Raw genomic sequence first — 16,013 nt, 5'->3', positions numbered from 1 at the left:
TCAGGGTGCCATTATTTACACTACTGGTCCATACGCAGGAGAATCACCTTGGGGAACCGCTGTCCCTCCTCTCGGCAATGGCACGCGTCAGGTCGGATATGGCTGCAGTTACCGACAATGGTTACGGGGAAGGCTTGCACGAAGACACAATGGGAGAGTTCTCTCGCGGTACCTACGTGCACCCACCATCGATGCCTGCGCCCGAAGACGCCAGCGGCCAGCGACCGTCGCAGGAGGTCACTCCCAGGTAACTATCATCATCGATAATTTAGTGGTCATGACTGAGGTGGCGGCATAGCATCTCGAACGTCCGCTCTTTAGAAATAATCGATAAGGGACTTGAAATTTGAGTCGCCCGTGCACTGGTGATATGGCATGTCGATTGGCATATCTTGTATCTTGACAACAGCATGTCAAGATACAAGATCTGTTCAGCCAACAACCAACGGAAACCGGACTTGCCTTACATTAGGGCTCATTAGAACACAAATATCCGTAATGGTTCATACTCAATATCGCGCGTCAGCTCCAAGTTAATTGGCAATGAGGGAAGGCACGAGAGTGGCATGGTTGTACGAACTGTCTAATACTGACAGTCTTTGCGCACGGCATAGTAGAATTTCAGTCCAAATCGGGGTGATAAAATGTGATGTTGCCCAGGCTAAATATGCAGGTCACCATCGTGTTCGTCATAGTCGAATTAGGCTGTGCATTGCTTTTGTACCTAACTTGCCGAGGGCAAATTTTGCGGGTTGCTCGGACGGAATTTGGGGCACATGAGGCTATCTTTGATGTTCGCTATTAAGTTCGTCGTATTCGAGTTAGGTAGGATATTGATATTTTGTAGAAATGGCACGCAGCCGGCTAGGCCTCATGCCATGACAATGACGTACATGACTAGTGACTCCACTCCTTTATCAGAAGTCAAATCCCGGCTTCATTTTGTCTTCAGGAATGGTAGCATTACAGCTAACGCTCTAAAAACTGACCATAAACGAACAAATAAATGTCCACCGCGCCGTTTCACCGACTTGGATCGCAAACGTGAGCACGTTTCTGGCACTACAAGGCCTTTTGAGCGGAAAATCTGTGCCAGTATGAGCACGGCTGTTAAGCTTGTCAGAAATAGAGCATTAGTTGTTTCCGGGCGAAGTTCAATACAGTCGGAGTGCCCAGTTTTGTGCTTTTCTGGAAATGGGCTACTCGGAGACCTTGGTGCTTAACAGCAAGTCTGGTTCACCGAAACTTTTGGACGCGCTCTGCATCTCCACATCATTCTGTCTAAGGATGCCGCTCTCCTGGGGTCAATCACCTCCCTCCCCCCCCCCCCCCCCCACACACACCAAGCGAATATCATCGCCTTCTCCGATGCTCCATTGCTCCTTATAAGTGTTTTCATGCTGGCTCTCTTATTCTCTAGCTATCAGCTTGCAACTGATCCAATAGGGTTGCGCTCAGTGAGCGACAAAATGGCTATGTAATGTGGACATATAAAAAATTTTTGGAAGGCATTTTACTTTGCAGCCACCAGCCATTTATTCGCGTATCAATGTTCTTTTAATGGTAAAAATGGTGGTACGCAAGACCTGGCTAGTCATTAGTTACTTCAAAGCACTGAGGCGGAAAGTATTAAACTAAAACTATTCCGATTCCTTTTAAGGATTGTGCGCCCGCATAAACATGCTTCTTCCGCACTTCAATACGACTCATGCAATTCCATTTTCTTCTTATTTGTTATTTAGACACATTATTCAGTAATGGAACACCAAATATATCTGTTAACATTGAAGGTTGCTGCTTTTCCCCGGAGTAGAACATATTCCTTCGTCGCACTGCAAACTATAACGCATTTTTGCGGTAAGTTTGCCAGCAGCTCAAAATTTTAGGGAATTACAATCTGTGCGTAAACTTTCAATGATGGAGTAATCCTTCATTAGTACTAAGGAATGAGTATTCCGAAAGCACCACCAATTGACTGCTCAAGACTTTCACAGGATTTTTGTAGATGAACGTAAGTTGCTCTGACCAGACCAACAGTTGTCTGGGTGTATAGATCTGCAAACTCAACTAACCAGGATGTCTAGCGTATAGTAGCATGGCGAGAGCGAATTCATAAATAATTCACATTGAGAGCGGTGCTGATGGAATGTTTAAGGGAATCCTTAAAAATGAGAAAGATTATTTCTCAGAACAGGATATTGTTCGTGCTCATTGATATGTGAAGTGAAGGCATATAAACATTGCAACGTAGAGGCTGTGCAGCTTCAAAAGAATCTTGGCAGTTTTCAAGCGCCTCTCTGTGCCGGTGAGAAGGGGTCCCTGGCTCGAACCGGAAAACAGAATGAAGGTTTTCTCTACTGCAAAGTTTCTCAAGATCTTGGAACTTGACATTTGACCTTTTTTGTGTGTACGTAGTTTCACGATTTGTGAGTACAAAGCATTTTGTGCTGCCTCTTTCCCCGGGGGGTTTCTCGCCACCAGGCCTCGCGTGTGCACTGCATGAGGGATGTGCTCAGCAGGTGTAACGCATATATTTCATATATTGTGAGCTTTATTTTAAGACCGGTAACTACAGCTGCATGAAGATTACCTCGGTGCAAAATTATCAGCCAGTCCCGTTTTAATATCTTGAAAATCAAGTTTCCTTTCCTGGCGGCAGTACTGATAAATAGCTTGAGAGTTATGAGGACTATTAAACCTTTTGTACTTTTAACTGGGATATCCAATGCAACACCTACTCAAACTTACGCTTCATAGCCCTGTGGATTTGGGATAGAGGGGGTGCATATACCTCCGACATACCTATAAACAAGCGTGACGTCATTCTCAGCGATGTTTCTAGGGTTACACAAAAGGATATCGCTGGTATGATAAAACTGCGTATTTATTTTACTTTCACAACAGCCCTTGGCTAACTCTTTGCAGCTCGTCGCTCTCAACGCCTTCTAGACAGCGGCAGCTGCTCGACGACGCTGAAGCAGCTCGTCCTCCTCCCGTTTCTCCTTCGGCCGAACAAGTTGACAGCGTGCCAGCCGTTGCTGAGGCCGATCCCATTGAATGGGGTATAGGAGAACTTGTGCTACCGCTGGCAGGTCTTCGGCGTCGGCTGCCGTCAGCAAGCAGCGGACAGGGGGGGTTGCGAATAAGGTGCTGCTTCAGAGGTACTGTCTGCAGATGCTGCAGGTGGCGAAGACAGACGTCCGGTGCACTGCCGCCTTCTTCGTCGTCAGTGTCTCCAAGAGAATCTTTCAGGTAACGCCAAATAAAAGAGCAGGAGCTAAGCCCAATTAGGCCGCCCACACGGGCACGAATCAGGAGAGATCGTGGCCAAATTGGGTAGCCCACGCGGGCACCCTCGGGGCATGAGTTGCAAATCCCGCATGGGACCAGTACTGGCTGCACCCATTGGCACAGCGCGAGCACCAAACAATAGCCCATTTTGTGCTACTTAGGTGGTAAAAATATACTTCTGAGTCATCAGTGGTCGAGAGCGAACAATGTAAATAATTGGTTATAACATCAGCAACTTTTGTAGTTTCTGTAATGGCCTCAGGGTTTTAAAATGCGAATACCTAAAGTTGCACAGGTACCGTCAAAACCTACCTGGATTTATTCGAGAAGGCATTATATTAGTCGAGAGCTTCGCTTGAAGTTTGGGAACTCATGATTTCTAGCTTCGCACTTCGCGCGCTTCAATCTGCGTTTTTTTAATAATACTTGAATGAATCCCTAAATTTTACCTCTTTGGTATATTTTTCCTATGGTAAATAAAGTCGTCCATGAAGTGCTTATCGGTGCTCTTAAAAAGGAGCCACAATGACAGTGCATCAGTACTAGGAAGATTACGAGCCGATTCCCAGAGCTCGTCAAATTTAGATTAGTCTCTAGTGCGGGAGAAGTGTTAAGCAACTACATTCCGTGGATTTTCGTCAGACATTCAGCACGTAAAATGTCATCAATAGAAGTTTCTTATCAGACACGCTGTTTTCTGCGCATATATTATATTCCAAAATATCCTTTCTTAGGCATAACAGATCTAAAATCAATCATTAGTTTCGGTCTTATGAGTGTTCTCAAGTACAATTTTCTGCAAGTTGCGTCTGTAGCCGGCACAGTCGTTTAACACAAAGGGGACAGGTTTATTCTCTCCCCCCCCCCAAACACCCGGACGATCCGCTTCAGTGGCGGAATAGGTCACTCGGTCTCTTTCACCACTTTTTCTCGGACCATATATCTGAGACCGGAGCGGCCGAGTAAGTTGAGAAGCCTGAGAGCAGCAACACAGCGGTGCAGAGCTCCGCATTACAGTTCGAGACGGGAGCTTATAAAAGGTGTGCGCGGCTTTAGTGCGTGGGCCGAAACAGCAAGGCGTCTTCATCTATAACAGTCGGCCATCCCTTGTTTTCAACCGCCTTCGGTTGGAATAGGGTGGTTGAGGTCTTTCGTTTTCTTGTTTTTCTTACTTTGGCCATCGTCGCTTTCAGTTTCTGAAGAAGAATCGCAGCTGGCGGCGGTCCCAGTGTAAAGCGTCTCATCCGCTGCGTCACCACCACGCCTTCGTAGAAAATCCATGCCCGTTGCAGCTCAGGGAATTCTTGCACGTCATATCTCGTTGGGAAGTGTTTTCACGGCCATTTCAGGCTCCTGTGCTTCGGTCATAACATGCGCGATTCTCGCGTTGCACTGGCTCTCCCTTGATCAGCACCATGTCGCCTGGTTGACAGCTCAGCACTGTCTCCGTCATTTTTTGTTAAAACTCCTCTGTTTCTTTGTCCCGGTTGATTTTAATAGTTGCCATATCTTGTGGCTCAAGCAGGCTGGCGTCAAGCTTCAGTGCGATGGCGTCATCAACTGGACCTCCTGCCACGTTCCCGGGGTGAAAGTTCAAAAGCAGACTGTATGGCGTCGCCTTCGCAGCTCGGTTTAGTGTATCGTTGATTCCCCAATACACCTACGCTAGAATTTTGTACCAATCCTTCCCATCGCTTCGTTTTGATCGACTGGAAATGACAGGTGTCTTTATTCTGTTGTACTTTTCGACCTATTCTTTCGCCCAAGGTATGCTCGTTGCGTTCTTCACGTGAATGGAGTTGGGCAAATTGCAGTACGCATTGCAAATTGCAGTACGTATTGCGCATTGCGTATTGAATTGAGTTGGGCAAATTGCAGTGCAGCTTGCCTCTCCATGTGTGCTAGGCGTTAGGGGCGGCACATTACTCAGGGTCCGTGGTGACCTGAATCCTCATTTTAGTGCGCGTGTGTCCCGAGTACCAAAATGCACGGCGCGAAGCATTCGTGGTACTCGTTAATAATTGCCACGAGTGCCTTTTTTGCGCGTCAGAAATTAATTACGCAACCGTAGCATCATCTGCCGAAGTTGTCTTTATCGGCTTTCGTTCGTTGCAGGTTACGAGAATGAAGAGTTCAGAATATTCTTCTTCCATGCACAATGCTCCGCTTGTGTTATTCTGGTTTAGCGTGACGATCAGCGGATACTCGCAGACTTTCACTACAGGTATACGTAGCTCGCCTGCTACATCTTCCCTTAGCACGCAGGTGTGTATTGACTGCGTGGCTCATGTAACCAGGCGTGGAAAAAGATGGCACTTTGGATAATGTCACTTCCCAGTTTGACAAAGCCGATGTAATTCGGAGGTATGACTAAACCATCCTTCGCCCCCAATTCACTCGACGCGGCGGCAGGACCAGTATATCCAAGTTAGCCACAGTTCCGTCTTTTCCATCCACAGTTCCATCCTTCCAACAGTTCTATTCGCTGGAGATTAAAATCTTCCGCACGTCAACTGGGATGCAATGGCGACAGGAGCCAGTGATGTTACAAGCATCGATGCTCTGTTTGACATGCTGCTTGCGTTTGACCTAACCCAGACAGTCCATTCACCCACACGTGTAACTCCAACTGTGGAGTCTCTTCTAGGTTTAGTTTTTGTTCCAATGGCATACAAAACTACAATACAGATATACATGAGGGAATATTGGACCTTAAGTTGGTATCTTTCAGTAGCGTTCAGCCAAGGTTTTCAAAATCTACCAGAGAAAAATACGTCACTCTAGAAAACATCGCTCTGGCTGACCATGTTAGCATTATCCATTACTTAGAAGATTCTTAGTGCGTACGCCATATACAGTGAGGAAAGACAGTGTTTATGCCGTGCACTAGAGCATCTAGATGGACGCCCATTGACTGACATTAGGATTTTAGGTCCCTGGCCACGGCGATCGTCTGTGGTGAAGGCCGCCCAGGCACTGCTCCGCTTTATGAAAAGCACAGGCCTAATCGAAAGACTATGATTTTGCTGTTATGTTACGTGATATGGTTGTGACGTGATGGGACATGTCTGTGATGTGACTGTACTAACTTCACTCATCCCTCTCTTACAACTTTTATATCCACTCACCCCTTTCCCCAAGTACAGGGTAGCAAACCGGTTTCTTTTACGGGTTAACCTCCTGCCTTTTCACCTCATCTTCCTCCTCCTCCTCCTTGTACACATTTCATTCGAAAGACATTAACACACTTTGGAGAAATTTCTGGTCTATTTGCTCTTAGTCTATGCGAAACTTCATCCCCGACAAGCGAAAGAAGGATGGCAGGACAAACACTAGGATTTCCAGAGAAATAATCTATTTAAAACGCCAAATTAGGCACTGTCGTAGAAATAAATCTGTCAACTCAGCATTTATTGTGCAATTTAAGTCAACTCTATCCACCCCATTGAGCGCAACTAGGAACCGTTACTTTACGGAAAAACTTGAACGTTTCGTAACAGGCAATTCCGGGAAGTTCTGGCAGTTTCTTTCCCGCAAAGGTAATTCAAAGGTCGGCAAAATAGTTCTGGATAACCTCACTGTCACCGATAAAAAGGAAATAGCAAATGCTTTCAATAGCTACTTTCAAAGCATCTTTTCAAAAGACGATGAAATAAGCAATGCACTGAAGGCAGTCCAAGTGCAGTTAATTTCATTATACCCAGAGAAGGTGTTTTAAACTATACTTATGCATCGTGATTTGAAGAAAGCATCGGGACTGGATGACATTTTTAATTCCTTTCTCAAGGCCTACGCTGAATGTCTAGCACCATATTTAGTAATACTATATGAACAATTCATACAGGCTGACACCATACCCGATGACTGGAAAGTTTCGAGAGTCGTTCCTGTATTTAAAAAGGGTTGCAGATTAGACGTCAATAATTACCGTCCTATCTCATTAACATCTTCCATTTGAAAACTCTTAGAACACATATTGGTTATTTAACTAAATAAATTTCTCGAGTGAAATGAAATATTAACTAACCCCAACACGACTTCTGATGAGGGTTTTCCACAGTTACACAGTTAGTTGCAACAGTCGATGAAATTTCTAAAAGGTAAATATTGGAGGACAAGTTGATATAGTTTTACTAGATTACTCAAAAGCCCTCGATAGAGTGCCTCATAATAAGCTGATCACTAAAATATAAATGATTGGTTTACATAGTGAAATTGTACATTGAATGTCTTAGCTCGCACCCAAACAGCTCGTTCCTGTTGATGGTGTTACCTCTTGTTTATTAGATGTCCATTCTGTAGTTACCCGGGGTTCGGTTTTAGGGCCTCCACAGTTTAATATTTACATAAATGATCTGGTCAAAACACTAGAACCAACAGTTTCGATTAAATGATTTGCCGATGACTATTTAATTTTAAAAGATAATTAATCCGTTTATGATCAAAAACTCTGAACTTAAATTTGAAATTTTTAAAACCATAGTGCAAATGGGCGATGGCCATTAGCTTTGAGAAAACTTGTACTTTGCATTACATATAAAATTAATAAATTTCAAATTCAGTATCGCATAAACAGAAACCTAGACAGGCACGTAAATTATTATATATACTTACACGTGACAAAGCATTTCGAACTAAAATGGACAAAGCACATAGACAAAATTTGCTCTGCAGCACGTAAAAAGCTGGGATTTATAAAGCATCGCATGAGTGAGTGCCCAAGTCAATAAAAACTTAGGGCATACAAAGCATATATCAGACCCACGCTTGAATGTGTATGTGTGGCATGGGACCTTTGTACGTCAAGTGACACTCAGAAGCTTGAAATATTCATTGCTCAGCAGCCCGTTTTATATATAATTGATACAGACGGCGAGACTCACCTTCATCTATGATTCTTTTTGCCGACCTTGATTCACTGGATAAAAGAAGAAAGCCCCACTAGCCTTTCTTCAATCGTAATACTTTTCCACACCTGGCATTAAACCTTAAACCTGCCTAAAAAAACGATTCCTCCAGACCCTCTCGCGATAAGCAATGTCTTGCTTATCACCTATATTTGCCCGAACTATTATGTACAAATTCTCGTTTTTTTTACGGACAATCACAGACTTGAACGCCCTACCGATTGACTCGCCGTTTTATCGCCTCCCAGTTGAAGTGTTATATGTTCTACTGTGCGTTGTTTTCTCTGTGTTACCAGTTATTCGCTATGTGAAATTCCATCTATTGTATATGACCTCTACTGCTTGGGTATAGAATGCCCGCACTAGGTGTTAAATAAAAAAAATTAAATAAATAAATATTCTCCGACCCTGGCTCCTCAGGCTCCTCGAAAACAAATATTTTATTCTTGCTGCGCACCACTGTTATGTGGGGCTGTTCTTCAAAGGTAGTCCGACAAGCAGGGACACAGCCTGTACATAGTTTAGGACACTGTTAATCTAGACGTGGGCTGTAGACTAGAACCATAAGTCGCGCTTCAAAACTTCCCGTTGGCGTCGTTTTTGCCGATCTGCCCTCGCTGATTGTGTGCGGACCGCTTAGAGGTTCTTTGGAGACCTACAACTTTTCCTCGTCATTCTCCCGCATAGGTATGCATTGGCTTATCATGTCAACGTATGCCTTGATCAGCCTTCCGTTCATGTCGGCACTCATGAAATACTTCCAATTTTGCCCCATGCTGCCCACTCTTGCGTATGAACGGCTGGTTTTGTCTCGTTGTTGTTCGTGGAGCCTTTCTTCGAATAGGAATTCTTGGTCTCATGGCCCGAGTTTCCACAATATGTGCTTCGCGGTTTACGCTGAGGTATGGGCATGTAACAATATCCCTACTAAAAACAATTAATACGAAGTGGCTCGCCTTTTTCTTTTTACTTTCCTCGGGGTGTATGCCTATTCGTTGTCGCTACCGGTGCGAGGTGGACATTGAGTTGCTCGTATGTAGTTGTATGGGACGTGGTGTGAACGAGCATTGAATGCCTGCTACAGCATCTCGAGTCTGGTTTTCTTTATGGCCTCTGTGCGGCCGCACAGCCATTTCATGCACTGGACCAACTCATCTGGGCTTGCATAGTCTCGAACGCTGAGCGACCGCATCAGATCTTCGTCTTCGAGTTCAGTGATGATGTAGGGGCACATGACGCTTCACCGACGTTACGGTGCTTTGTTTGGCCAGCTTGTCGTAGAAGAACGCTTCTAAACTTTCGTAATGCTCCTTCTTTCGTGATTCCATGCTCCGGAATTTGCGTTAGGACCTAGATGCGTAAAAAACGCTTTTTCATTTCAGTTTGCCGGTGAACCAGTTTTGTTGGACACCTGTGAGGCCCTCCTACCACTTTTTTCGACGTCCTGGAGTTTTGTGAGGGCGCAGAAAGTGGTTGTTTGGTCACTTCAACCGCAGGCTATACCCATATTGTCCCATTTGTTGAGCCACTTCTCAAACGTTGGCTGATGGTGTGAAGCTTGTTAAAATAATGGCACCAGCTGTGCGTTTGCCTCGGCCAGTCATCCATCCGTGACGCCCGATGCACCTGCTGAAATTGGTGGAGTGGCGATGGGGCCGATCGCATTGACTGGGCTGCTCTCTGCAATGCCTCTCATACCACCGTCTCGAACGCAGCCGGTATCACCGCACGAATGTTGAAGGTGAATAGCCAAGGCACTGCTTCGATGCGACTGTCCATGCAATGGGTGTCAGTCGTTTCAGCGTTTATGGATTCCATTTCGGCGTTGGATGGCGTTTAGTCTTCGTTTTGTAAGCTGTCGTCTTTTGTAGACTGAGTGGGTCGTGGTACCATCTCGCTCTCAGGTCATCCATTCGTTGTCCTCCAACGCAACATCATCATTGCTTTTCGTGGTCGAAGCAATTTGGAGGCATTCGTTGAGGAAGGTAGCATTTGAAATCTTGCTTCTGAAAATTTACTGCAGTCGACAAGTCGTTTAACACGAACAAGGAAACAGGTTTAGGTTTCCACATCACATACAACTCGCTCGAATGGCGTACAGACTCACTGGCCGGAAGGGTCCATTTGCGCGGCGGCATAGGTCACTTGGTCGCTTTTACCCCACCCTTTCGGACGGACCAGATGCTCGACACCAGAGCGGCCGAGTAAGTTTAGATGCTTGAGAGTGTCGTCACTCCCCCCTTAGAGTTCCAGCCGGGAGCTCGGAGAGGGTCTGTGCGGCTTTTGTTCTTAGGCCGAAAATTCGTGTCAACTTCATCGACAACAACTGTAATTATATCAATTAGAGGGCTGACAAGTAAAGGCCAAAATTGGCATTGCCGTGAACCTCCACGCCGATCTCATAGTTCGTGATGATGCAAACCGAGTGAGGTCAGAGGCCGAAGGAACAGAGGCGGGACCTGTACATACAGACATTTTGGCGTGCTTCTGGGTGATAAGGAGCCGGTATCTCCTGCCTAGCAAGAAGGTATATAGGAAGCAGGTGCTCCAGGGCGGCAGCTACAAGGTCATATGGTTATATTCATGTTTTTCGATATGTAACAAGATTCACCCGACCACATACAGGGACACCAGTCCCTAGTGAGAAGTGAAGCTTGCAATGTTGACAAAATATGGCCCAACAGAAAATAGGTGCAGTGCCAATAATCTCCAAAGCCATGCCGGAGCAGTGGGAGGCTGCGCTGTCCAGCAGGGACTCCGAAGACCAGCTTTGTCTTGTTGAATGGGCCAGCCGGGCAGCAATGATAGCGGGAGTCTTGGAATGAACATCAAACAACGAGAGCTCGAAATACTTTCTTAGAGTTATAAAGTATCTCTCTCACCCTAACCGTCGCAACGGTGCCGCTCCCACGGATCGAACACTGAGGCACTCCCTGTCGCAAAAACGTGGCATGGCTGCCGGAAGTAAAAGAAATGGCTATGACATACATCGGGAGAGCAAAGTGACAAAGAGCGCTAAAAGAAAAAATCCTTGCAGGGGTCTTACCCCTTAAGAGCGATAAGATGAAATTATTATTTCTCTGTTATCTACAGTACTGGTTATCTGAAATACCTCTGCCGATCACGCAGTATAGAACATCTGCTTCTTCCTTTCCGGATTTCACATGATTAGCTTCATTCAGCGGCGATGGCACGGGCTCTTTTCTGTGCTTGATCTTCAAAGCTGGCGGTAGATGGTTTGCGTTATTCTTCCTTCTAATGGTAACGGCGACGACAGCAATAAATGATATTTTGAACATTGACCGGGCGAGAGTAGTGGAGTTGTTGGTACATAGAATAGAAGATTTGAGGGAGTAGCAAAAACGTTGCACAATATTGTATGTAAGTACCGGATCTATTCCTGAATATTGTCCTCTAATTTACCCGGTCCTGTGTTAGCGGGATCCGCTTGAACCATACGAATTTCTTAACTTCATCCACACACATCATTTTCTGCTGCCCCTGCTAGGCCATACTTTCTTTGGAATCTAATTATTTACTCTTATTGCGCTGCATGTCCTGCCCACGCTCATTTCTTAACTTTAACTAGAATGTCAATAACGAGTTTTTTTAACCACTCTGTGCGTTTTCTATCTCCTAACGTTCCACTTACTATTTTTAGTTTCATATCCCTATGCGTTGTCCTCAACGTAAGTAGATCCCTTATCGTTAGCCTCCAATGTTCAGCCCCATAGGGCGAGTACCGGTAGGACGCAACTGTTATACACTTTCCTCTTGTGTGATACCGGTAGGCTGCTAGTCACAATACAGAACATTTCGATACCTTATCATTCTGTGGTCACTGCATCGAACCTTTCCGCTTACCTCTACATCCTGCGCAATTCCAGGTAAAGGTATCTGGTAAACCTCGATAACGCAATCATTCATAACAATTTCATTCGTAGTCTCTCCATTAGTACGTTTACATGCCTTCTTCTGGCTCTTCCGTTTGCTAAAGAAGGTATTTATGATTCGCAAGTTATTTCTTTCAGCAAGCCCCAATAATACCTGCCCCCTGCAATTCTTTAACCCAACTGCCTGGTCTGCAGCTTGCTTTCTGCCTACCTTCGAATTGCAGTCGCCCATCGGGACACTATGCTGTGTTGTTACGTTCCCCATTGCTAATACTACACCTTCGTAGAACCTTTCAACTGCCTGGAGATCATGACTACATGAAGGTGCGCATGCTTGTACAGACTTCGGTCTATACCGCTTGTTAAGTTCAATTACGATGCCTGCCACCCTCTCATTAAAGCTATAGAATTCATCTATATTAGAAGCTATATCTTTGTTGACAAGAAGACATACTGCTAGTTCGCGTCTATGTGGTAAACCTCGATAATACAGTGCATGCCCGTCCTTACGTACTGAACACGCCTCATTCGGCCTCCTAACCTAAGCCCCATGATATTCCATTTCATACCCTCCAGTTCTTCTAACAGCACTGCTACACTGGCCTCACAAGCTAGGTTTCTCGCATTAAACGTTACCAGGGTCTGTTTCCAATGGCAGCTTCTCTGGAGCCAGAAATGTTTAGTACCCTCCGATGCGTCTCAGGTGTGACCGCCACCGTGGTCAGCTGCTCCGCAGCCACTTGTGACCGAGGGTAGGGGTTTTAAAATAGTATTCATGGGAGGTTGTGGCCGATTACTGCACCAGGGTGGCTAACCCCGGTTTGGTGAGGTAGTGCGTTGCCAGAGGTGTAAATTAGAATCAGGTCGCACCGCAAACCTGTTTATGTTATTCCGTAGACGCGCGGAGTTTTTTTGAATCCGGTGGAGAATTGCGAGGCATCAGGACTCGAATCATGGTCCTCTTGGATGCGAACCGGATGTTCTACCTTTATGCCATTGATGTCAGTGTCACACTGGCAGCGATTGCGTTTCGGGGTAACTGATATCAACATGAAAGTACGTAGAGCAGGCTCTGGCAAGGTGTTTCAGCGAGATAGAATTCATTTCAGGAATTCATTCGTACAAAATTGCGACAAGAAAAATTGATATTTTTGGAAAGGTTAGAGGGTTCATTGAAGCTGGACAACTGTATGACCGAATTGCGTGGCTCAATTAAAGAGGTGGCAAAAACGTTTTGGAGCCATATAAGTTGCTTCGGAAAGGGAAATTATAAGGACCAGGAACAGATTCAGGACGGCGAGGAAAAATGTCTCGAGAGGTTGACGCCTTAGGATATATTGCCTCAGTTTTTGCCGAATCATTTAGGCGCGATGATAGGTTAACCTCATAGAATGAAGAAACAGTATGCGACAGCATGAAGGAAAGGAGCTTACGACTGACGAATCTTAAGTGGAAGAAGGCGGAGATAAATATTCCTGTGTGTGCAACCATAGGAATGGACGAAATTCCAATCAAACTAATTAATGGGCTTGCTCAAAGAAGCAAGGACACGTTGTTAAAGGCATTGAAAGCAGTCAGAACAAACAAATCAATTACGAACAGCTGGGAACTAAGCAGGATGAATTTAATCTATAAAAAAAAGAGAAGAACGACAATAAATCATTTAGCCAGATCACAATAACGTAAGTTATGTACAAGTTGGCATTGCATGCACCGGGCGAACTGCATAACGGGTTCAGGAGTGGTAGACGCCTAGACGATAGCATTTTGGAAATACTCCAATGCATATAAATAGCCAGGGCGGAAAACAGCTAGGCACCTGTATTCGGTCTTTCTGGATACAAGCGGTGCATACGAGAGCCCAAAACAGGAAACTTCTGAGGAACATATTCGAACTTAAGGCATCCGTAAAGAAGTAATTGCATTACTGAACGAATTACACAAAGATAATAAAGTTGAAATCGCATGGGAGGGGTTAAGAAGTATGTTTAGGATGATGCATGATGTATATGAAGAATATGGAAAAGATTCAGATAGAAAAAGACCTTCATTTTTGTGTCCCATGTAATCTAGGCGTAACGCACGTATACCAATGCTGTCAGGATTAATGCAAGGGGACGACATTGTTCTATTAGTCAATAGCCAAGGATTACAAGCATAGGTTATTATATGTTTATTCTAGGGAGATACAGTCATCTTTACCTTCAGGGCACTTAAGTCGGGTGGATTTATTCAACGATTGCAGTGATAAAACGCTTACAATACAAGGAAGGTCATTACCAAGACTAGCAGACTATAAATATCTCAGGGTATGAATAAACGAAAGGCAGGACTACTATGTATACCTGCGAAAGGCAGGTATACATAAAAACATCAACAGGCCACCAGGGCGAAGGGGCGAAGGGATACCACTATATTGAAGCACAGGGCATTGAGGGGTACAACCGATATGAAGGACTTAAAGGTATTTGGAAAGGAATAATGGAGCCAGGGCTTACCTTCGGGAACATGGTTTTGTGCTTAACGGTAGAATTCCAGTCGAAGTTTGAAATAAATCAAAGATCTGTGGGAAGGTTACCTCTTGGAGCCCATGGCACAGCTACAAACGAAGCAGTACAGCGATATATCGGCTGGGCGTCTATCGGGGCACGAGAGGCTCAGAGCAGAATATTATATGAAGAAGGCCTTAGAAAACTGGATGACAATAGGTGGGCAGCTAAATTATTTAAATGCTTATATCGAAGGGGAATGCATTCATACTGGCGGAAAAAGACTTTAAAAGTATCCAGTAAGTATGCAGGAAGGCAGGACAGAAAAATAATGTTAAACGAGATGTAAAGGAGACAAAGACTAAAGGCATGCATAATTCGATGAAACTGAAGAAGGCCCTAGGTATACACAGAAAATAGAAACCTCGGATTAGGAAGGAAACCTCCTATGAACACACAAGATGCAGCGGCCTTCTCTTCGAAGCTAGATCAGGATATCTTAGCACACGGAGCTGCAGCAGGAAGATTATTCAAGGAGTTGAAGCTTCTGCTATGTGCGATAGATGTCCAGAAACAATTGCACATCTTATACTACAGTCACTTAACCCTAGTCTCTGGGGTTTAGAGATAACAAAGGAAGTGTGAACGAATCGGCGGTAGATGTTAGGAAGAGACGTTTGGAAGATTAGTAGATGAAGAGCAGGTAGGGTCGGATAGGAACTAAATCCAAATTAAACACGGATATTTAAAAATAATCCGGTAAAATTAAAGTTGTTAATGCTGACGAGTTATCTAGGTTAAAAAAAGAAAGGTTGATCATAGTGATGGCTATAACTACCGCGTTCCAAAGGGGACGCTTCCCACATCCTTCTATCCACCCTAGCAACATAAGGGAATGCGTCATAGTCGCGTCCCCTACACTGCCATGGAGACCGCACGAACGCTAGACAAGGAGAACTAAGATGTTTCTCATGCGGTTATACCGAGAACATTCTTGCACGCAAGTTGGTGCATAAATGTCACGGAAGGTTATCCCACGAAGACGATGACAACCGACACAATGACGACAGGTCATAGGACGGGTAGGGGTTCGATTTCCGGAAGAGGTTTTTTTTCTTAGAGGTTAGATAGTACTCTGCCGATATCCCGCGTAATCGCGTCGATATTTCTCGCTCATGCGAGATTTTTAACATGAGCCAAGTAAGGATTTCGCTTTAAAACGAAATCGGCAGGCTACGATATTGAACCTTGTATATACGAGTAGCAACCCGGGCAACACACTAACACGGAAACAATTGGAAACGAAATCCCGCGACCACCGTTGACATTGTCCATCCGGCAAATTCTTCGATAGTACCGCTCAACCTTCGCTTCGGCTGCACCGAAAGACTTGGGAGTAGACAAGGCAAGCGAGGGCAAGGGCATGTCAACAA

The 16,013-nt window shown here is 44.9% G+C and overlaps 1 protein-coding gene across 1 annotated transcript in view; it reads left to right on the top strand.

Moving 5' to 3' along the window:
• The window catches only part of LOC146184548 (uncharacterized), a 79,039-nt gene that overhangs the window by 53,416 nt on the left and 9,610 nt on the right, over positions 1 to 16,013 (top strand). Inside the window, exons 2-3 of the mRNA XM_084608809.1 lie at positions 39 to 247; positions 2,926 to 3,252. Coding sequence (XP_084464935.1) covers positions 78 to 247; positions 2,926 to 3,252 — 497 coding nt within the window. The 5' untranslated portion in view covers positions 39 to 77. The remainder of the gene's footprint in view (positions 1 to 38; positions 248 to 2,925; positions 3,253 to 16,013) is intronic.

Source organism: Amblyomma maculatum, chromosome 7 (genome assembly GCF_055883805.1).
Source record: "Amblyomma maculatum isolate TAMU_Amacu chromosome 7, ASM5588380v1, whole genome shotgun sequence".
Lineage (NCBI taxonomy): Eukaryota > Metazoa > Arthropoda > Arachnida > Ixodida > Ixodidae > Amblyomma > Amblyomma maculatum.
Note: the sequence above shows the minus strand (reverse complement) of the source record. Positions and strands in the feature narration are given on the sequence as shown.